Here is a 23,739-nt window from a genome sequence, read left to right on the forward strand (position 1 = left end):
AACCCTCAGTAATAAAAGACAAACAAGAAGTACTTGAGGTAGTCGGTTTAAACCTCGGATGGATGAACCCCTTAGTTGAATACATGAAATTCGACATCCTCCCTAAAGAGGAGAAAGAAGCTAAAAAGATCCGAAGGGAAGCACAACACTACACCTTGGTGAGAAATATCCTCTACAGAAGGGGGATATCAACACCATTGTTAAAGTGTGTACCGACCTCAAGAACCGCCGAGGTACTGGAGGAAGTACATAGTGGGATCTGCGGAAATCATCTCAGAGCAAGGTCACTAGCCAGAAAAATAATCCGAGCTAGATTCTACTGGCCGACCTTACAAAAAGATGCCACAGAATTTGTGAAAAAGTGTCAACCATGTCAGATGCATGCAAATTTCCACGTGGCTCCACCAGAAGAGCTCATCAGTATCACTTCTCCATGGCCTTTTACAAAATGGGGAATGGATTTGTTAGGTCCTTTTCCCCAAGCGCCAGGACAAGTCAAATACCTGATCGTGGGAATAGATTACTTCACAAAGTGGATAGAAGCAGAACCATTGGCCACCATCACCGCTCAAAGAAGTCGCAGGTTCCTCTACAAAAATATCATCACGAGATATGGGATACCTTATTCCATTACTACAGATAATGGAACCCAATTCACCGACGCTACCTTCAAAAGATTAGTAGCCAGTATGAAAATCAAACATCAGTTCACCTCGGTAGAGCACCCACAAGCCAATGGGCAAGCCGAGGCAGCCAACAAAGTCATACTGGCAGGGCTAAAAAAGAGATTGCAGGAAGCAAAAGGAGCTTGGGCTGAAGAGCTCCCTCAGGTGCTATGGGCTTATAGGACAACCCCCCAATCCGCCACGGGAGAAACACCTTTCCGACTAGTCTATGGCGTAGAAGCCATGATACCAATAGAAATCAATGAGCAAAGCCCAAGGGTAATTCTCCATGACGAGGTCGGAAATGTACGGGGACACAAAGAGGAGCTCGACTTGCTCCCCGAAGTCCGAGAAGATGCCCAAATAAGAGAAGCAGCATTGAAACAAAGGATGACTACAAGGTACAACAAAAAAGTCATTCGAAGAACATTTGCCCCGGATGACTTGGTCTTAATCAGAAACGACATTGGAGTCAACAAATCAGGAGAAGGAAAGCTCGCCGCAAATTGGAAGGGACCATACAAAGTCAATGAAGTTTTAGGAAAAGGTTATTATAAAGTAACCGACTTGAACGGCACCGAGTTACCAAGGTCGTGGCATGCTTGTAATATGAAAAGGTACTACAGTTAAAAGCGAACTCTACTCCCTGATGTACTCTTTTCCCAACTTCATGATTTTTTCCCAAAATTAAAGGGTTTTTTCTAGAGAAGGGTTTTTAATGAGACATCATAGTAGAGGCTAAGGGAAAATAGGTTGTTAAAACCCTTAGTAGCAAGAAGGTACCTCCTCAATTAATAAAGATCTTTTTTATCTATAATATCTCTTACAAATTTCTTTCTATTTTTCTAAGTCTTTCTACGAAACGCGCCGACTTAAGCTCGACAAAACGTGAAAATCTCATGAACCGACCTAAATGGTCGTCAGGATAAAACGACGAGGTACAAGTCGGCGTAAAGAGGTTATATAAGCCGATCGTAAATCAAAACTCGGGAACAATCCGACTCATAAGTCGAAATGAGAACCCAAGTAGAAAAACTCGGAAGTACTTCAACCCGTAAATCGGAATGAAGGACCGAGTAAAAGAAAAACGCATCGCAAAAATAACCTAAGTCACAGGAACTCACTAAAACAAAGTTGAGTATAAGGGATAATAAAAAGAGATTGAAAAACCTAAGGAAAAGTTTAAGGGCTGTCCTAAAAAGTCCTTAAACCAAAGGCTCAGAGAAACAAACAAGCCTAAGCAAAAGGTTTTCAGGAAAAGATCAAGGGAACTTCGAAAAATCAAAAAAGCATACACGCATGAGGTAATCTAAACCCTTATCCAAAAAAGGGCATTTATTTTAACTTAAAAACCCTTATTGAAAAGGGTATATTTTTTGTTTACGGCCTTAAAAGGCCAAAGAAAATTGTTCAAACCACACAACCAATTAAAAGTAAATAAAAGAGTTCAAAATGAAGAGCCCACAAGCCGGGCCCCCAAATAGCCACGAATCATTTTTTAGGGAGAGGAGCAGACAGATCACCGCCACCGGAATCAGGAGGAGCGCCACCAGAGGCATCCATGGAAGATGAAGAGATAAGAGGATCTACTGAAGAACTCGGAGCGTCTTTAGAACGAGGAGGGGACTCAATAATCCTCTGCCCCCGAGTCTTCAATTCTGACCCGGAAACGATTACGGGGGCAGGAGGATCTACAATGGCACCATCAATAACAACTTTGTCAGGATGTAAAGGAGAAAGATCCAAGTCGGGAGCAATAACTCTGACCTGCTCCAGGAAGATCCTCCAAGACTCCTCGGCGCCATCCGCAATAGAGTCCTCCAACTCATCATATGCCTTCCGAGAATTCAACAGATCAGTCTTCATAGACACAAGATCATTGAATAAACTTTGATAGCTGGCCTGCGCTGTTTTCCTCAGATCCATCTCCATGTTGCATTGGGCCTGCAAAACCTTCCCTTTCTCTCGGAGGGTATCCCTCTCCTCCCTCAGCTTGGCGATTTCCTTCTTCAACTCTCCCTCATGCTCTTGGTATGCACAAAGCCTTCCTTCCAGCTCCTCGACCCTCGAGGTCATCCCTAAAGAGCTGAGAGGAGCCTTCTCAAAAATATCTAAGAGCTTGCCACAGACCCCCGCCGCTTTGAGACTCTCCTCGATCATAGTGGTAAGGTGGCTCCGAACAGACATATCATCCATGCTTATACGAGCATGAGGATAGATATTCTTTCGGACGAACACAAGAGCATCCGCCTTAACCTCACCAGAAGAACCAGACTCTAAGGTCTTGCGCTTCTTTGGATCAGGGGAAGGTCGGACGACGGGGGGCGGCTGAGAGGAAGCTGAAGAAGAAATCACAATGGGTTTGGAAAGAGTCCCAACGTTCCGAGGAGGAGGAGGAGGAGAGATGACCTTGGCACCACCAGTCCGGGCGCGAGACTTGGCTTTGGCCTCCTGGACTCTCTGGTAAGATTCCTGAGCGTTTGTCTTTGCCATTTATGAAAAAGAAAACAATAGCTAAGGAATCAAACAAGTCGGCATGATTAGTTAACAAGTCAGGAATCTAATAAACAAGAGAAAACTACCTAGCTGTGCTTGGATAAAGGTCGGAGACCCTTGGAGAAACTTTTTAGTATCCAAGTATGGGGCCCTCCCCCACACTTCTCGGAGGAACCCCACAATGGCAGCCTCTACTTCATCCAGGTCATCCAGACCATATTTCTCACAAGGAGAGGCCTCCAGCCAGTATAAGGGAAAACGAGGAGAAGAGTTATCATCCAGAAAAAAGGGGTGATGACCCTCTACAGCTTGCACTTTGAAAAAGTAATTTTTAAAGTCATGGAAGGACTCGTCAAAAAGGGTAAAAATTCTCCGACCTTGTATGGCTCGGAAGGAAACCCATTGTTGTTTATTGTTTAGCCCACTAAAGGGCTTGGTCATATGAAAAAGATGGAAAAAGATTTTCAGAGAAGTCGGGAAATCCAGAGCATGGCTAATAAATTGATAAATTTTCAAGAAACCCCAAGAGTTGGGGTGAAGCTGGGTAGGGGCAACCCGACAATGCTGCAAAACAGACATCTCAAAATTTGAAAAGGGTAGAAAGACGCCCAGACGGGTGATCATGCACTCGTACATAAAGAAGAAATGAGGAGCCGTTTCATTGGCTCTCCCATGGCAAACTCGGTCCTCTGAACCTGGGATAAGCAATTCATACTTAGGCTCATCCTCATCCGAAGTACAGAGCCGGTGGTGGGTGCGAAGATGAGTAATAAACTCCGCATCAACCAACGGCTCCTCCCCTAGAACAGTAATATCGACCCAATCTACGGAGGCCATTTTCTTTTTCTAAAGAGAAATGAGGAAACCTACAAAGGGAAAAAGAAAAGAAAAAATCAAAAACAAAGGTCTCTAGAGAGGAGAAAAAAGAGCCAAGCAAAAGTCTACAAACCTATTTATCTACAAAGTAAAGGCATACGAAAGGTGCGAAAGAGAAAAAGAAACTAACCTCTTTCCGAAAATGAAGGTTGGAAGAAGCAGAAGTCTCCAAAGCACAAGAACGCAGCACGAATGAATGAAGAACAAAGAAAGAAGAAATTTGAAAAATCGCAGAAACGAAAAAATGAAAGAGAGGGAAAGTATTTATAAATATGCTAAGGGGCATAATGGTAAAAGCAGGGCAGTCATTAATGAGAATGCACCGTTACCAAAGCCTACGCGCATCCCTAACGGACACGACGCTTGATTAGACGTAACTGTCAGAACCAAAAAGACGCGGAAAAGTCACGTCGGTTTCAGAAAATCATGTCGGTCCTCCAACAAGTCGACTACGACCCCGAGTAAAATACTCGAACCCAAGTCTTATAGATCTTGGGTTCAAGTAGGGGCACTGTTCATACCCTGACCCAATGATAAAGGCACAGGTCCAAATAAAAGGCCTAATCCGAAGAACTGAGCCTTGCTAAGCACCGACCTTCATGCTAAGAAGTCGGTGTTAACTACGACTTACTCTAAAGAAGTCGGACATGAGATTAGCTGGCAGATAAACACTCATTCAAATGAGTAACCGCCCCTAAAATCTCTCTAACCGCTTCATCAAGTCATATCTTAACCTCCCTAAGATAGAGAGACGGTTAACACCCAAAAGATACGGCACTACTCCAACGGTGGTTATTGGCTCACCACTATAAATACACTGACACCTCTCAGGTATCTCTAAGCCCAATACTCTCTAGACCTGCTCACACCCTTGCTAACTTAGGCATCGGAGTGTCTTTGCAGGTACCACCCCCATCTCCTCGCACAAACAAGTCGGACGGAGCCTCCCGAGTTGCAGATCCATTCGGAATCCTCCTTCTTCACACATTTGGGCCACCAACTCCATCCAACCCATCAATCTCCGGTTACCCACCGTAACAGTAACCTTAGCCTTCTTAAGATGTTCCTGTGAACGATGGAATCTAACTTGGTTTGGTTTGACTTGTTTGAAGTTACAACTTACAAGGTAAACTATTTTATCGAAATTAGAATTGTGTCAAAATAGGCTTTTGGAAAAAATAACTTTTTTTTTCTATCTTTTATTTACCTTCTAAATGAAATTTTTTATTAGTAAAAAACAACAGTGTGTAGAAAAAACTATGAGAATTTTTTTTAATAAAGAAATCATTAACCTTTTTTGAAAGTTTTTTTTGATATATGATAGAATGTAATTATATCATTTCATATATGTAACCGATTTTATCTAATGAGATATGATTTTATTGTTATTGTTTTTTTTCCCTTAATTTTAAATTAGGTGAGTTCTATGGTATAGAAAAGAGAGAGTTTTTATATCTATAGATATGTGTGTTGGTTTATTGGAGAGCTTGACAAGTGTTTAGAGGAGGACAAAATCTGCACTCTTTGCAGAAGAAGTACATGAGTCTTGTTTTTTTTGCAAGTGGTTAGTTCAAAATTTTAATTGACTAATTATACTAATTAAATAAATTTAGTAAGATGATGATAGGCCTCATCACAAAAATATTTTTTTTTTCGTCGATCTTTAACAACTACAAAAAAAGGCTTCAGTTTATATATTTTATTTTGTTTAAACTTTGAATCATCTTAATCTTTTAATAAACTAACTTATTATTTTTATTTTTAATCTATATTTATTATTGTTATTACTATTATAGTAACTTTTGTTAGATCCAAATAAAGGTTTTATTACTCTTTTGGTTCTTATAGTTTTGCAAAATTTTTAGTTAGGTTTTTATATTTTTTTTTCTTTTAATTTGGTCTCTGTACCAATTTTTTTCAATTAAGTCCTTTTTAATAACAGTAATTGGTTTAATTATATAGGAACTCAACTAAAAAAAATTTTAGTATAAATACCTAATAAAAGAAAAAAAATGTATAAAGACTCAATTGAAAAAAAATTGGAATAAGAACTCAATTAAAAAAATATATATAAAAACCTAATTAAAAATTTCGTAAAATTATAGATTCCAGCAAAATAAATAAGCCCCAAATAAAACCTAAATAAAAGACATATTCATTATATTATATTGTAAGCCAAAATACAATTTTAATGTATTCCAGAAATACGACTCACATGTTACATAATTAGTCATACTAACAATATTTATTTGTAATTAATTTTTTCTTTTTTTTATATTATGAGCAATGCATACTGAATAATCTTTTTATTATTAAAATAAAATAAATTACACTAATTTTTACTAGCATCTAAATTCACTAAATACGTTTAATAAAATTAATAATTAACAATAAAAAATATCATTTATCATATTGTTATTTACAATTTTTAAATTTTGTGACGATGAACATATTTCTAATAAGACAATTTAATAATATAAAACTTATGACTCAAATATTTTTTTTATTAGATATATCATACAACCGTTTATTTTTAAACACTGTTGCCATATAAACTAATTTACTATATATTTTGCAAATAAAAAATAAATTTGGATTAAATGGTTAATATTTGGTACATGTGTTTCTTTTATTGGTTTGGCAATTTGTGATCTTTTTAATATAATAAATCACACCTTAGACTGAGTCGTTATTTTTCAAACAATAATAAGAAAGAAATCCAACTTATGATGAGGTCTGTTATTATGTCAACATAATTAGTCATAATGGAAATAATTACTCACCTAAATTTTATGTCAAAAAAGAGTTTTTTTGTATTATTTTCATAAAAAGTACAGACTTTGTCTCCCTCTTTAAATATTTGTCAAATTCTCTAATCAGTCGACACATATTTATATATTTATAGGTATAGAAATTTTTTTTTCTACACCATACAACTCACCTTTAAATTAATATCATGTTAAATACTAACTTTAAATAAATATTTTTTTTTTACTTTTCTATAACAAGTATATATATGTTAACTTATACTAAATCCTTCAAACCTGATGTTACTTAACTCCTATGATGCACACAGCCATGGAACATGACACAACATGAAATATGAGACACGAGATTACATGAGATATGTCAATATATGAATTTTAAAATCTTATAAGATAAAGAGACACGAATACATATAAAATATAAAATATTTTTTAAATAAATCGTAATGATATTTTAATATTTTATTAATATTAAAATATAAATTAAAATTTTAATTATTTTTAATATTTTATTTTAATTATATAAAATATTTAAAAAAATTTATTTTAATAAATAATAATATATAATATTTTTAAATTTATTTTAAGAATATATGTTAAGACACTTTGACACATTTAAAGGTGTCCAAGCAATTTTTTTTTCAGATGAACGTAGAATGAGTATAATATCCAAAATGTGTCCCACAAACGTGATTCACCGCTGCGCTTCATAGTTTAATTCTATTGAGGCTTTGCTAACGTTTCATTTGGAATATGCAATGCTAGCAGAGTGGTGAAATAACAAACGTGCAAAACAACCTATGATGCTCCCATTGATGTGCATAATTTTCACTCCTTTGATGCTACGCTCCACCAAGTTTTTGTTCTTCATGTTCCCCAAACGTTTCTTTTTACAGAATCTATGTACTTCAAGCGTTGCAACCATAGCCACAAACGTTCATGCTCAGATATACAATCTTTCCATCCAAGGGAACCTGGAAGAAGCTCTTTCACTACTTTACACCCACGACACAACACACTCTTCTATGTCCATTCAGACCTATGCCACTTTGTTCCATGCCTGTGCTAGAAGAAAGTGCCTCCAACATGGCATGGCTTTGCACCATTTTGTAATTGACAAACACCCAGGAGCACAAAATGATCTCTTTCTCACTAATCACATCATAAATATGTACTGCAAGTGTGGTCACTTGGCATATGCTCATCACCTATTCGATAAAATGTTGCACAGAAACATTGTCTCTTGGACTGCTCTTATTTCGGGGTATGCCCAATGTGGCCTAGTCAGAGAATGTTTCTCTCTCTTTTCTAGCTTGTTGGCTAGCTTCTGTCGGCCCAATGAATTTTCTTTGGCGAGTTTGCTTAGCGCTTGCGAGGCGCATGACATTAAATGTGGCATGCAGGTACTGGCAGTTGCTTTGAAGATTTAGTTGGATTCCGATGTGTTTATTGTATGACATTATATGTGGCATGATGCAGGTACATGCAGTTGCTTTGAAAATTGCTTTGGATGCCAGTCTTTATGTTGCAAATGCTCTTATTTCAATGTACAGCAAGTGTTCTGCCTTTGGTGGATGTTATGATCATACAGTAGATGATGCCTGGATCCTGTTCAAGTCAATGAAATTCAAAAATCTTATATCTTGGAATTCAATGATTGCAGGTTTTCAATTTCGTGGACTCGCGGGTCAAGCCGTTTGGTTGTTTACTCATATGTACAGCAGTGGAATTGGGTTCGACCGTGCCACCCTACTCAGTGTCTTCTCTTCCTTGAATGAGTGTAGTACTTTTGGTGATATCAACATACATCTAAGAAGCTGTTTTCAGTTGCACTGTCTTGCTATTAAAAGTGGTCTTTGTTCAAAAGTTGAAGTGATAACTGCATTGTTAAAATCGTATGCAAACGTTGGAGGAGATATTGCCGACTGCTACAGGCTCTTCCTTGAAACAAGTCAACAGGATATTGTATCATGGACTGCTATAATGACCGTGTTTGCAGAACGAGATCCTGAGCAGGCATTCCTCCTTTTCTGTCAACTTCATCGTGAAAGTTTTGTCCCAGACTGGCATACATTCTCAATTGCCCTCAAAGCTTGTGCATACTTTGTGACTGAGAAACATGCCCTGGCTGTTCACTCGCAAATAATTAAAAGAGGGTTTCAGGAAGATACGGTTCTCTGTAATGCCTTGTTACATGCTTATGCAAGGTGTGGCTCCTTATCTTTGTCTGAACAAGTATTTGAAGAAATGAAATTTCGTGATTTGGTTTCATGGAATTCAATGATTAAGTCGTATGCCTTACACGGGCAAACTAAAGACGCACTGAAACTCTTCCAGCAAATAAATATGCATCCAGATGCTACAACGTTCGTTGCACTTCTCTCGGCTTGCAGTCATGTTGGACTTGTTGACCAAGGAGTGAAAATTTTTAATTCCATGTCTGATGATCATGGTATTGTTCCTCAACTGGATCACTATGCTTGCATGGTTGACCTCTATGGACGAGCTGGAAAGTTATCTGAAGCTGAAGACTTGATACGCAAGATGCCAATGAAACCTGATTCTGTGATTTGGAGTTCATTACTTGGATCTTGCCGTAAGTATGGTGAGACTCACTTGGCCAAATTAGCAGCTAATAAATTTACAGAATTGGCACCCAATAATTCATTGGGATATGTACAAATGTCAAACATATATTCCTCTGGTGGTAATTTCGCTGAAGCTAGCCTAGTTAGGAAGGAAATGAGAGATTCTAAGGTGAGGAAAGAACCTGGATTAAGCTGGGTTCAGATTGGTATGCAGGTTCACGAGTTTTCCTCTGGTGGTCAACATCATCCACAGAGGGTTGCCATATTAAACCGGCTTGAGATATTGGTTGGACAGTTGAAAGAGATAGGTTATGCACCAGAGATCAACTTAGCCTTATATGACACTGAAATGGAGCACAAAGAAAACCAAATGTTGCATCATAGTGAGAAAATGGCCTTGGTATTTGCCATAATGAATGAAGAAAAGTTTCCATTTGTTGGGAACGTCGTTAAAATAATGAAGAATATCCGCATTTGTGTGGATTGCCACAATTTCATGAAGTTAGCATCATATCTTCTTCAGAAGGAAATTACTGTGAGAGATTCAAATCGCTTTCACCACTTCAAATATGGAGCATGCTCATGTAATGATTATTGGTAACATAATAACTGCAATTCCCAATGCTTTTTTTGAGTACTGGTTTCAACCATGGTGGAGCTTCTGGTTGAGAAATACCGTGCACTTAATAGTTATTGGAGAAAGTGATAGAAAGAGGTGTTTACATATTTATGTGGAAATATTGTAAATTTTAAGTTGTAACATTCATCTCACTGGAAAGTACTAATGTGCATATTTTTGGTGGACCCTTTGGGTTGTGAGCTTGTTTAGCAGGGAAACAGTTGCTCACTTTCTTGCATGAAGAGCAGTTCTTTGGAGTACACTATTGGTTGCATGTGGAGTTCTTGGGTATGTTGAACTTGGAGAAGGTAAGAAACATCAAACATACAACAATATTTCTTCATCCATTAAAGATATTTAGGATATGATTACATGTGTGATTCTTCAATACGAACTTTGAATGATTAATTGCATAAATCTATCTTTAATTGATTGTGTGAACAGGAACTACTTGCTTCAATGGATATGGAAGAAGCAACAGAGTGTGTGGTAGGGAAGCCTGTTTGTGGGTGCATTGTGCCATTGTCAGCACAGACCTCTCTGTTTAGAACTAGGTGATTGTGAAGAAGGGTGAAAATATTTTTTAGGATTGATTGATATTCATATTGAAAAGCCAAGAATGAGGGGTCCAAAGATAGCATCCAAAATTATTAAGCTTTTGAACCTGTCCAAGGAAGATGATTTAAGGAAATATGTCAAACACCTTTAAGCACAGGCACAGGGAAGTGCAGCAAAACCATGTCATTCTTCCACAACAATTTCATCTCTTCTTCAATGAAGTTCAATGAAACCATGTCGTTTCTGTTAGATGCTGTGAGTTCTGTCAAGAGTTGATTTGGGTTCGGTTCCATCACAGCTCTTCCTCCAATTCGAGCTTGCTGGATCTAAACCCTCCTGCCACCAAGGACAGCCTAGTTCAAACTTCTGCAGTTCAGAGCATTGGCAACATGGATAACGAGGAAGACACTTTGTCTGTGGCTAGTTGCAGCACCGCAGTTTCTCTGCAGAGTTCCGAGTTCTGTGCGGACCCTTCTTTTTGAAATGACCACAATGTGCAGGTACAGTGCCTAATATGAAGAGATCTATAATGTGTTGAGTTTTAATAGTATGAATGAGTTTTATGCAAGAAACTCTTACTATACATAAATCATAGAGCTCTACAACCACCTACCTGGAATCTTATCACTAGCCTAATATAACCCTAAATAAGTTTGATTTTGGATTAATTCTCTGATACAGGTTACAATTAGAATCTTCCAAGTATGTTTACTATTTAAAAATTTCGAGCAAGAATTCTTAGTGTGGTTTTGTATGGTCATGCATCAACAATAACAAAGTACAATTAGCCAGTGATCTAGAACTGTCAACAATTAACAAAAATAAAAAATATATTTTTGTTTTTAAATTTTAAAATCAGTAAATTGTATTCTTTACTTGTCTATTAACCGTGATTCATTGTTAAACTATATCTCTATTATGAAGTTGCTGTGCCCTGAAGTTTATTGACACTGGCAATCTGGCATTAGCATTAGCATTTTACACGGCAAGATAACTGTTGAGTTGCAACTACGTTTTATGAAGACTAAACGTAAGCGTTTGTATTGTTTTATTATTATTGTTATTATTATTATTATTATTTTGGGTTCCAAAAGTCGTAGTAATCCAATCTATATTGGCGTATTCTATATGACCATTGAAACAATTGAAAATGAGATTTGGTTTGATTCAATTTGTATTGTATTCTATTTATAATGATCGTTTGTTTGGAAATAATTATATAAAAATGTGACAAGAATCAATTTCAAATCAGTTATTATACGTTGTCTTAATGTATTATAAGAATTCAACTAATGTATATTTTCACTAGTAATAGCGTTAGATAAACTAAAAAATGAAATTTTATTCTTTATAAAAATGGTATGAAACCTACTTTTGTAAGTTCACCGAGTACTATGAGCTCTTTCCAACTTGAAGCACACGATTTTGTCCCAAGAGATACGATACTAGCGAAAGATTTAAGTTTAACTACCATTTTTGGACCATCTACACTACAATAAAATATCGGACGTATACCTCGAATGCAAATTACTGCCACTCATGCATTTTAAAAAAATATAAATGTATACGACTAAATCAATATTTATAGTGATCTTTGATATTTATGATTTTTACTATTTTAGTATCTTAAATTTAAAATTTACTATATTGATCTTTAAGATTCAGCTCCAAACACTGTATTGATCCTGAATCTGAATCTTCTTTAGTATTGAATCAATTAACGAAAGATAAAATAATTTGTACATCATATAAAGTTATAAACTCTTTTTTTTTCCGTTGTTAAAATGAAATGATGCTGTTTAATTTTGTATCTAACATGACAAGTCAAATCCAATTTTATATTTAATTCGCTGATTTAATACTAAAAAAATTTAAAAATTAACATAATATCCAAAATTAAATTTTAAAGACTAGTATAAATAATTTTAAATTTAAAAAACTAAAATGATAAAAGTCGGGATTTAGTCAAAGACATAATCGGTAGAATTTATTTTTTTTGGTGACATAATAGGTAGAAAATTTGGTATAAACGAATAGTATGTGAGCAAGTGTAAGGTTGCGCCTTCACTGAAGAGTGAAGAGTAGCTATTGCCTTATTGGATGGCTCTTCTGTACTGAAGAATACTGATACTCTCATCACTGCAAAAAGCTTTAGATATTTAATAAGACTCTCTTTCCGAGAAGGACCAACCCATAACGTTTCTTCTAATTAAGTTCTACCTTCTACGTATTCAGATCCATTGCCTAATCTCTCTTATCCACACTACTTTTTCAGTTTTTCTTATCTTATTCAACAGTCAACACCACCACAATTAGTAAATCTCGTAATAAATTTATTATTAATTTCATTTCACTTACAGAAGTATTTTTTTTATTAAATATATATTAAAATATAAAATTAGATAAACATAAGGTGGTTGCTGATTTTGGTAATCAGAGCACAAACGCAACTATTACCCTTAATTAATCTGAAATTAGTTTCTGTATTCTCTGAAACAAAACAAACCTTGCTTTTAAGTTAACTAACTCTGCTACTTGCGAAAAACGTGGGACCCCAATGCTGCCCATCATCACTGTGTTTGCAGTTATTCTTTAACAACTTTTTCTGTGCACTATAAATATCCCCTCCAAGAATCTTGCTCTTGCTCCTCTAAAATCTAAATACACATTTTTATTTTTATATTTTTATTTTTCATTTTATCTTTCTTGTTATTTGCTCCAATAGGATGGGTGATAAATGTAGCATTTTCTCTTTGGTCTCACTTCACATTTTTCTTAGCTTTGTTTTGACCCAATCAGCTCCTGAAAGTGCCCTAATTACTCAAATTCCTGGTTTTAATGGCACTTTGCCTTCAAAGCATTATGCAGGGTATATGATTTGTAACTCTAGTAGCTCTTTTTCGATTTTAATTTTTCTAGAAACTAATTTTTTTTAATATTAGTTAATTCTCATTTCTGCTGTATTAATTGTAACCTTGAGTTCAATATTGATCCACGGAGACTTAATTTACTATTGAAATTGTGCCTGATTTTTATTTATTGTTGCAATTTTTTGTGACATTGAAGGTATGTGACTGTGGATGAAAACCATGGGAGGAGCTTGTATTATTATTTTGTTGTTTCGGAAAGTAAACCGGCTGAGGACCCGGTGGTTCTGTGGCTGAACGGCGGCCCAGGATGCTCTAGCTTTGATGGCTTCATATATGAGCATGGTAACTCAAGACACAGACTGTATAATTTCCTGTTTTCATTTCTTTTTTTTTTTTTGTTTTATTTCGGATTTCATCTTGATACATGTTCAGTATTACATTTTACATAGCTATGTGCAGTCAAAAGAGCTTAACTCTTTTTATATTATATTACTTGAAAGCTAATATCAAATATAAGATATGATATGTTAACAGGGTAAAATTATTTACACTGACAGTGGATCAAAATTATTCACTCTTCTCATATTCAAATGACTTTGATAGCTTCAAACTTTGAAGGAATGGCTTCTTCTGCTTTTATGGTATTTCTTGTGTGTTAAGTTTTGAATCATGATTGTGACAAGTTTATTCTGTGATTGGTTATTAAATTCAGTGGCAATGATCTGTAGTCAATCACTTCCATCTACAAGGCCTTTTGTATATGTTAATTATATTATTTTAAAAGCAGGTTTCATCCTCAGAAATTCCCACATTTTGTCTGAATTCTGGCTGATAAAATTGATGTAAGGTTTACATAGGTCAACTTTGTAACAACCGCATTTCACTGTTTTGTTGAACACATATGCATGTATTTTGTATTCATCCTACATGACGTTTCGGTTCTGAAAATGACAGAATAATCAGCTCAATGTCTTATTACTACGTAGATCTCATCTGAAATAATGGCCTAAATAATTTCATTAACAGCCTTTGGTTGTGAAATCTTGATGGTTATCTGTAAATTGAATAATTTGTGTGTGTGTGTATTTTCATCTGGAGTATGGACTTTCGAACAGTAGAAATAGTTTTTACACGACCAGAGTCTCAAAAATCTTTTGTTGATGACTATCTGTGCTCAATTTTACCAAATTCAATATTTATTATTCATAAATTATAAGTTATAAATTATAAATCATAGAGCAATTGATTGTCTTTCAGGTCCGTTTAATTTTGAACCTGCAAAGACTGCAGGAGGTCTTCCCACGCTGCACCTCAATCCTTACAGCTGGTCAAAGGTCTGAAACTTTTTAATCTATATCAAAAATTGGAAGAGGATCTTTTGTCTCTATAGACACTGATTTCCTTCCCAGGATATCTTGGTGCATTATTTGCATAATTCATCAGATGAAAAAGACTGAATATTTAGCAGTGAAAAGTCAACAGGAACTTAGTTATCGAAAAAAAAAAAAAAAGTCAACAGGAACTTAAGTTGAGCATTACTGAGACTAGGATTCTTGTAATGGATGAATAGACACTAAACAAGATAGCATCAGGAATAGACACATTAGAGAGAAAGGCGGGATAGCACCAATTGCAGAAGGGATGGTAGAATTTCGTCTTAGATAGTTTAGATATGTGTGGAGAAGGTTTGAAAAGGCCCTGACAGGGTATAGGGAGTGTGGACCAGATGAAGGGTAGTTGTAGTCCAATAGCTACAGGTGGAGGGAGCCTAAAAATAGAACAGGTGAAACTATAAGAAAACATTTAGATGTTAATTAAATGTAAAGATTATTTATGGTAGGGGACTATAACATTGTTTTGATCTATATAACCGATCCCATTTTTGTTGTCACTGTAGTTTGTTGTTGTCCTGATATACCTGTGTAATTCACCAATTATTTATTGTGTATTTGTCTTACTTCCTACTTATGATTACTTTAAATATGATTCTGTTCTGCATTATAGGTTTCCAATATTATATATCTGGATTCTCCTGCTGGTGTGGGATTTTCATACTCCAAGAACCAGACTGATTACGACACTGGAGACATAAAGACTGCCATTGATTCACATGCCTTTCTCCTTAAGGTAGATAAGAAACAACTGGGTAATTTTGACATAAAATATCTGAGTTAATTCGAATATTTCTTCCCAAATTTCTAACTTATCTACCTTTTTATTGACCAACAGTGGTTTGAGCTATATCCTGAGTTCCTTTCCAACACTTTTTTCATTGCTGGAGAGTCATATGCTGGTGTTTATGTTCCTACACTTGCCTATGAAGTAGCAAAAGGTATGATAAGTTATGTCCTCAAATTGTTGAGTTAATGCGTTATTGATCACAATTAATGTGCATTTTCTTGATCCACAGGAATCGATGCTGGTGTGAAGCCTAAGCTGAATTTCAAGGTCTTTTAAAGTATAAGTGATCAATATATCTTTTTGAGGCTGTGGTTGTTAGCTGAAGTAGTTGCATGCAGGGATACATGGTTGGAAATGGTGTTTGTGATGAGCAATTTGATGGCAATGCTCTTGTACCATTTGTGCATGGGATGGGACTTATCTCTGATGATCTCTATCAGGTGAAAATAAAATCCTTTGATGAAGTTCATCCAAGTGAATCATCATCGATTTATTATCTTAATAGACCATTAAATTATTTTTATAAATGAAATATGGAATTTTTTAAATCCATATTTTAGGCATTTTCAAACAAATTTCAATTTTCTCTGGACATGATTAACTTGTTGAGAGGATTGAACTTCTAGTACTAAATTTGAATTAATTTATTTCTTTTTCAATTCTCAATCTTAGAATGAGGTGACTTTTTCAAGTATGAAATTTCCTTGTAAAGTATGCATTCTTAATTGATATTGGATTTGTTGTCTTTTCAATGGTACTTGCTACAGGAGGTTAATGCTGAGTGCAATGGGAATTTCTATAATCCACTCAATGACAATTGCTCAAGCAAGCTTGCAAAAGTTGATCAGGTAATTTAAATATATCACAGCACTCGCAGTAAATGAGCCTAAGATGAATTCAGGACTTGCTGATGATTCTTTCTATTTCAGATAATTGATGGGGTAAACATATATGACATTCTAGAACCATGCTATCATGCCACAGAGGAAGAGGAGTTTAATAAAGAAACCTATATTAGGCTGCCATCTAGCTTCCGGAAGTTGGGTGAGACCGAGAGACCTCTTCCCGTGAGGAAAAGAATGTTTGGCCGTGCTTGGCCCCTAAGAGCGCCTGTGAGAGCAGGAATTGTACCAACTTGGCCAGAACTGAGCAACAACAATAATGTTCCATGCACTGTATGCTTCTTTATCTGCCTTTAAGGCTTTACTGTCAATTTTCATTGGTTGATTGTTGAATAAGTAACGTCTACTTGTTTAAACCTCTGAACGAATAATGCAAAAAGATATTCTAATAACTAAATTATAAAATGATTTTAAAAAGTCCTGAAATATAGAATGTGCTAAATGCTAAAATAAAATTCACTATTAAAAGTGTCTTCGATGATGTTTGAAATGTTACATAATGTAAATAATGCTTGTTTTTCAAGTTTGATGATCAGATAAAAACTAAAACTAGATTGGAGTACATTTTGTTTTAAAAGCAATATGCTAACTCTAGTGACACATAATGGTGCTTAGAAAACCAAAGCTTTGGGTTCAAATCATGGTGTGAAGGGGTTTGATGTTCTAGGTCATTTCTTAATAACATCAAGGCACAGTTACTGCATAAAATTTTGTTTTGATCTTCTCCATTTGTTATAATTCAATTTAGAAGAGATTAACAAAACATTTCCTGGTCAAAGGAAACAGTTCACAGTATTTTCTTTCTTCACACCTCTTGTTTCTATCATATCAACTTTGAGAAAAATAGTGATCATTCATTTAGCTGATTTCATTGTCTTAATACCAAGATCTAATATTATTTTAAGGATGATCGGGTCGCAACTGCGTGGTTGAACAATGAAGCGGTCAGAAAAGCAATTCACACTGCAGAGGTGAGGTTTCAATATGATACACTTGTATTTTTTGGTTGTTGACATGGATGAACTAAATTGAGATATTTCTGATGAAATAGGAAAGTTTGGTCAACAGTTGGGTTTTGTGCACTGACGTAATCTTCTTCAACCATGATGCCGGGAGCATGATCAAATACCACGAGAACCTAACTTCTAAAGGATATCGAGCACTTATATACAGGCAAGTTACCAATTCAACAGCATTTCTACATTTATCTCATTAGTATTTATTATCGTTTAGGTGCAGTTCATTGTGTGGTTGGTTAAATGGTGGGAGGGGAATAGGGTTCCCCTGTAAAAAGCATATATATTTACCAAGCTTATGGGAGTAATCATCCCGTGTATGCATCTGTTTTCATGGTGAAAATATAATAATATAAAGAAAGAATGTAATCCTATTGCAATTTGCAAAATAGAGAAGCTATCTAGCTTCACAAGTAAGGAATTTCTACCCTCCTCAAGGACAAGGAGTTTTCTACAGACACAGCACAAGTGCTGTGAAATTCGCCATTAATTACTAGAAAATGTTAATATATCTCAACTTTTTCCCATCAAACTTGTTGCTTTAGTTGCTGTTATATTCTATGATTGAATTGGGTCTCTTTAGTTGTTAGTTGAGAAGAGAACTTTTATGTTCTTTGGCAGCGGTGATCATGATATGTGTGTTCCATTTACTGGGAGTGAAGCATGGACAAGATCTCTTGGATACAAAATCGTTGACGAATGGAGGCCTTGGTCAACCAATGGTCAAGTTGCAGGGTACATACATTTCCCTCTAATCTTAGTTAACCTCAAATGTTTGAATCAGTTAGATGGAAGGAACTTGTCTGAAATTTTGTGGCTGCTTCTCAAGTAGTCCTAGATAAACATGTTCTTCTTTTAATTATCTAAGATTATGATTTATGAAAGCACAGCTAGGTACACTTTCTGGTATCCCACATTTTCATCATAAATCCTCCGGATTCCAGAAATGTTCTTCCTCATAAATTACCAATCTTGACTAGAGGTTGACTAAATTCATAATTGGTTGCAGGTTTATCCAAGGATATGACAAGAATCTTACCTTTCTAACCATAAAGGTTTGTACATTACTCCCTTCAATTTTCTATTATATAGTCACCAATTTTTGATACATGACTGCATACATGGTTATATCCAGATACTTTTCAAATATAATTTATCCAATTATATATCAAAAAGTAATAATGACAGAGAAAAGAAACAGGAAAGAATCACACTTGTTGTATATTAAATTACTTTTGGATTCCTTTAGATTTTGATACTAATTGATTACATCGGCACAGGGAGCTGGACATACAGTTCCAGAATATAAACCACAAGAGTCCTTGGAATTTTATAAACGTTTTCTAGCTGGGTTGCCAATATGAGAGGGCCTCATGCTACATTGATGACCTTTATTTGTGAAGACAATGTGCCACAAAAAAAGTATATGAACACAAGATGTTATTATCTGTATTCTATTATTTATCTCCCATGTTTATTACTAAATAGCTACACTCCCCAAAATTCATATCATTATTACACATTGTTTAATCCTTCTGAGAGTTTAGTTTTATGAATTGTACTAAAGAATTTGATAGTGATTATCCTTTCATGCTTAGAAGATCGATACTTTTCCTTTTATATGTTTGAATAAGAGCTAAACAAAAACTAAATAAAAATCATTTAAAAAAAACTAGCACATTCTTCTTGTTCAAGTTAGAAGTGAAAATCAGGACAACATATTATTTTCTATTCCTGTTTTAACTAACAAGAGGAAAATTACTATTTTAATCTAAAAGTAATATTTATATTATCTGAACTTGACAATCTATCTAAAATAGATTTGAGATGAACAAAATCAACAACATTCACATCATCTTTGACTGAGCTTGTGACCTTGACATCCTTGAAGCCATGCAACCAACACTTAGACTTGTGATGACAGTAGGAGCAAGACTTACCCTTTTCCCTTTTCATATCCATTGGCATCAAGTATAAAGACTGTTTTTTCGTTTTCATTGGCATCAAGTATAAAAACTGTTTTTTTTTTTTTTTTTTGACAAAGAACAAATGAGAGTTGGATTTTAGAAGCACCACAGATAACATTTTGAACTGATGAAAAGCACAAACGAATATCACCAAGATGGCAAGATGTAAATGGGGAGAAATAACGTAGAAATTTTAGAGATAATGTTGTACCTCAATGAATGCTTTACTGCAATGAGAAGGGTTCAAGCTCAATGAAATAGTTTCTGGGTACCAACTATGGAACAAGCGATTCACAAGAAGCGGATACTTATTAGATTTAATTCCCCGAACAGACCGTATGACCAAGTGTTTAATGATTGGCACAGGGAATGTAGCTGGGAATGAATATGGGTCATCTTCCTCTTCCCAATCCTGCATAATCCAAGGCATATCAAAACCATATTAAGAAAATAGGTAAACGAGCAGAATATAAGTAGCTATTCATACTTACATGATAATGATCATCATCAGGACGCATAGAGAGCGAGAGCGATGTCAAGAATTTTTGTGGTTTAAATTGTTTGACAAATTTCCCCAACTGGTAAAGAAATGGAGGAAACATGTGGAGATGAACATTTACTTCCAGTTGACTAGAACATTGTCGAAAAGATATGGAAGGTAAGTCGTCACCAGCAAAATAGTACCGAAATGATGACAGATTTGGAGTGTCAATTTCAAGCAATTCCATGGTAGAACAATTAGACAACACCAAAGCCTTTAGTTGACCACTTTCAATATTAATGATATCAAACATGGAACATTCAATCAATTCCAAACTCTCAAGGAAAGGAAATTTAGAAAACAGATTAAGAAACCACTCGTTTGTAATAACAAATTCAATCTTCATATTCATCAAGGTCAAAGCTCTCAAATTTCTGCAACTATCAAAACTTATCTTAGAGGGCTTATAACTGACAGCACCATAATATATTTTCTCAATATTTGGAGCATCAATACAAACTTTTTCTACGCCTTGAATATCAACTCCCTTGAGGTTTTGCAGACCATGCATGCCTAAGGATTTCATAAAGGAAAATTTTGTTCTTGAAGGGTTGTATATGTAACACCACTTCAAGGTTATCTGCTCAATTCGAGGACAATATGAAATAAGATGGTTGATAGCACCTTTATCATCAAAAAGGACATAGCACAAGGATAATACACACAGTGAGGAAAACTTGACTGAAGGATTCAGGAATTCTTTGTCAAATCTGATTCTCCCCTTCAGCACTAAATTATTAAGTGATCTTGCTTCAATGACACCTGGATGCAAGATATAACATAGGCACGGATCATCCTCTTTTAAAGTAGGCAGGCAAAGCTTTAGGGTCTGGACACTACATTCACTGGCTAACTTAAGCCACTGATCAACATCAGGGTACATACGCTGAAGGTCAACAAAGCTGGTCAAACTAAGTATGAGACTGAATTCTTTGATTACTAAGCCTGGGTCACTGAACCTCAGCAATCTTTGCTTGCCATGATCAAGGAATGCCTTAATTGGTTGATTTTCCTTCCGCTTGGAAAACTTCCTAATAAATCCTCGGTCACAAATAGACAAAATGGGAAAGGTATACAATGTTTCTCTCCATGTCTTAGACAAAACACTAGTCTTGATAGCATCTTTCTTTGGCAGTCTTGAGAGAATGTCATGAAGTATGGTTTCTGGTAAGCCGGATATATGGTCCATTTTTTCATCCATTATTGTGTCCTTCAAAGCAAGTAGAAGAATATCAGAAACAAATAACTCAAACCATGTCAAATTATGGTAGTAAAAAATACCACTTTTCATATTAATCAATAAGGTTCATGAGGTAGAGTTTTTTCCTGATGAAGTTATCAAAGAGAACAAGAAAAATGTGGGGATATCTTAAATGGTCATCACTGAGTGTTGAGTGTTGACATTTGACTTAAGGACTGCAATGTTCCTTGTAATATAGAGAATCTTTTAGAAACAGAAAATAGTTAATGAATTTTTTCCCCTTTGTTTTTTGCAACACTAATTAACAAAGCAAAACCCACAAGAATCATCATCGATTACCATGCGCTGAGACGCCACTAATTAGGATGCAAAAAACAAATAAGATGAAGGATGTGTTAAGTATATAATGTTATACATTATTTAATTTGTGCCCATTATATATTAAGTTTGACCACACAGTAAGAACAAAAAGAATCAAAGTTCAATCATTACAATATATAAAACTTCTTTGTTATATTTATGTATTGCTTTTTTGCAATGCTCCCATCACCTAATTTTGTTTAATCCATTAATAGAAGATGTAGAAAGCATCGAAAAGAAATCCTAGTAACACACAACCCACAATTGTTCTGAACATTCTACCCATTTAAGCATGATATTTGAAAATCTGAAACTTTAAGGATTTGAGCTAAAGCAGCAAAGTCGAAAACTTCTAACTCTATGTTCTCTGTGCAATATTTGAAGATTATTTGCCAAGAAACCTTTCAGTATATGCAGAAGTGCTAATAAATATTGGAATCAGTAAAATTTCTGTTGAGAATTTTTACACTTGGGTTGATTTTGTGTGTCCCTACTCTCTCTATATTAAGCACTAAGCAATCGCATACTGATCAATGAGTTCAATACATTCAGCGTTAGGAAGAAGTATCAGAGAGACTAATCAGCAATCTGTCTCCCCATGCCGAATAAATTAAAGCTTTGAATACTCAAATTAGGGTTAGAATCACAAGAAGCTCCACACGTGCAGAAAAAGATACATAATCACAGCTAATTTAATGGCAGTATTGGTTAATTAACAATGATAATAACCGCTAGATTGTTAGAACTTAGAACCGAACCTGGAACGCAGATTTCAGTCACCGAAGATTGAAAGAAGAGGGAGATGGCGCGAAGAGAGTGGCGGTTTTGAGTTTAACAGAGAGAGAGAGAGAGAGAGAGGGGTGTTTAAATTTAAATATGATCCCTATTATTTAATACAATATAAACCGAATATTTTATTCAATTTTAATAATATCTTATGTAAAATAAAAATTGATTTAAATTATGATCTTATACGGAAGTTATCAGGTTAATTTATATTTTTGTAATTTTAGTCAATTTTCAGTTAAGATAATGCTGGCCAATTTATTGATTAAGTAAATTGTTTTTTATTTTTTATTAATTATTTTTTAATTAAACATAAAGAATAAAAATTTATTTTGTCTAATAATTATAATATATGTATATAAAAAGTTAATTATTTATATAAAATATATATTAAAAATATGTAAAATAATATATATTATACGCACAAAAATACATATATAGTTGATTATTGCATATATAGTATTTTTGTCTATCAAAATCTATTTAGATTGAGTCATAAATACTATTATGTTTTAAAAAAAAGTACTAAATATGAAAAAATCAACTCATATATATTTATGTATATTTATATGTATTATGTTATATATTTTAATATTTTTTATATTTTAATATATATTTTATATGAATAATTAATTAGTAACTAATTTTAATATATAATGTAATTATTCTTTAAAAAATATTATGTGTGTATTAAAAATGAATTATCAAATTAATTATTATATATTTATATATAAATATAAAATTATTGTTATTTTTAAAATTTAATAAAAGCACTGAGGGGTTTTATTCTATTGGAAGAAGGGACAAAAGTACACTTGAAAGTTTGCACGTTGGACACGATTACATTTCAATCATTTAATGAGTTCCGCGTGCACATCATTTATACACTCCAGCGGACACAGTATTTTTCGTGTTTATTTTGTTTAGGAAGAAGGGACAAAAATATACCTGAAAGTTCAAACGTTGGACATAATTACACTTTAATCATTTAACGTTGCCACATGCCGATGGTCGGAAGGATAAATGTGTCCGTCGCAATGTATAACTAATGTGCACGCGTGTCTCATTAAATGATTGAAGTGTAATCATGTGAACTTTCAAGTGTATTTTAGTCCCTTCTTTCTATTCCATTTATTGGGAATGAAGCAGACAAATGGAGAAAATGGGTCCTTTCTAATAGAAAAAAAAAATTAAATAGTGTCTAGTGTTTGATTTTATTATTTATTGTTCTCTTTCTTGTTCATTTCTGGTCCCACTTATAAAATTAAAGAAAAGAGATCACATTTTATTTTCTTCAATAAAAAAATAGAGAGAATTCATTTTCACAAACAGAGGCCTTGGTCGTCGA

At 34.7% G+C, this 23,739-nt stretch overlaps 3 protein-coding genes across 5 annotated transcripts; 2 read left to right on the top strand and 1 right to left on the bottom strand.

The window, feature by feature from the left end:
- Positions 1 to 7,472: 7,472 nt before the first annotated feature.
- LOC112710258 (pentatricopeptide repeat-containing protein At1g71420-like) lies at positions 7,473 to 11,422 on the top strand. Of its 3 annotated transcripts, XM_072202457.1 has the most exons (4): positions 7,473 to 8,205; positions 8,282 to 10,105; positions 10,223 to 10,317; positions 10,454 to 11,422. In XM_072202457.1, exons 1-2 carry the CDS (start codon positions 7,603 to 7,605, stop codon positions 9,989 to 9,991), a joined length of 2,313 nt encoding a protein of 770 aa, XP_072058558.1. In that variant the 5' UTR covers positions 7,473 to 7,602; the 3' UTR covers positions 9,992 to 10,105; positions 10,223 to 10,317; positions 10,454 to 11,422. The 3 variants fall into 3 exon arrangements, with proteins under 3 accessions (XP_072058558.1, XP_029144721.1, XP_029144718.2); XM_029288888.2 differs by having other exon boundaries at positions 7,547 to 8,205; positions 8,466 to 10,317; XM_029288885.2 differs by having other exon boundaries at positions 7,551 to 8,281; positions 8,466 to 10,317.
- A 1,203-nt stretch (positions 11,423 to 12,625) lies between these two features.
- On the top strand, positions 12,626 to 19,136 carry LOC112710260 (serine carboxypeptidase-like 20). The gene is made up of 14 exons (XM_025762421.3): positions 12,626 to 13,436; positions 13,634 to 13,779; positions 14,695 to 14,771; positions 15,442 to 15,564; positions 15,667 to 15,769; positions 15,848 to 15,885; positions 15,957 to 16,058; positions 16,386 to 16,466; positions 16,548 to 16,793; positions 17,426 to 17,491; positions 17,572 to 17,693; positions 18,158 to 18,271; positions 18,546 to 18,591; positions 18,817 to 19,136. The coding sequence occupies exons 1-14, from the start codon at positions 13,294 to 13,296 to the stop codon at positions 18,898 to 18,900; spliced, it is 1,491 nt and encodes a 496-aa protein (XP_025618206.1). The 5' UTR covers positions 12,626 to 13,293; the 3' UTR covers positions 18,901 to 19,136.
- LOC112710259 (putative F-box/FBD/LRR-repeat protein At1g66290) lies at positions 19,130 to 22,471 on the bottom strand. The gene is made up of 4 exons (XM_025762420.3): positions 22,364 to 22,471; positions 19,995 to 21,254; positions 19,715 to 19,915; positions 19,130 to 19,552 (listed from the first exon to the last, which is right to left on the bottom strand). Exons 2-4 carry the CDS (start codon positions 21,243 to 21,245, stop codon positions 19,298 to 19,300), a joined length of 1,707 nt encoding a protein of 568 aa, XP_025618205.1. The 5' UTR covers positions 21,246 to 21,254; positions 22,364 to 22,471; the 3' UTR covers positions 19,130 to 19,297.
- Positions 22,472 to 23,739: the final 1,268 nt, after the last annotated feature.

This window comes from Arachis hypogaea, chromosome 9, assembly GCF_003086295.3.
Source record: "Arachis hypogaea cultivar Tifrunner chromosome 9, arahy.Tifrunner.gnm2.J5K5, whole genome shotgun sequence".
Taxonomy (NCBI): domain Eukaryota; kingdom Viridiplantae; phylum Streptophyta; class Magnoliopsida; order Fabales; family Fabaceae; genus Arachis; species Arachis hypogaea.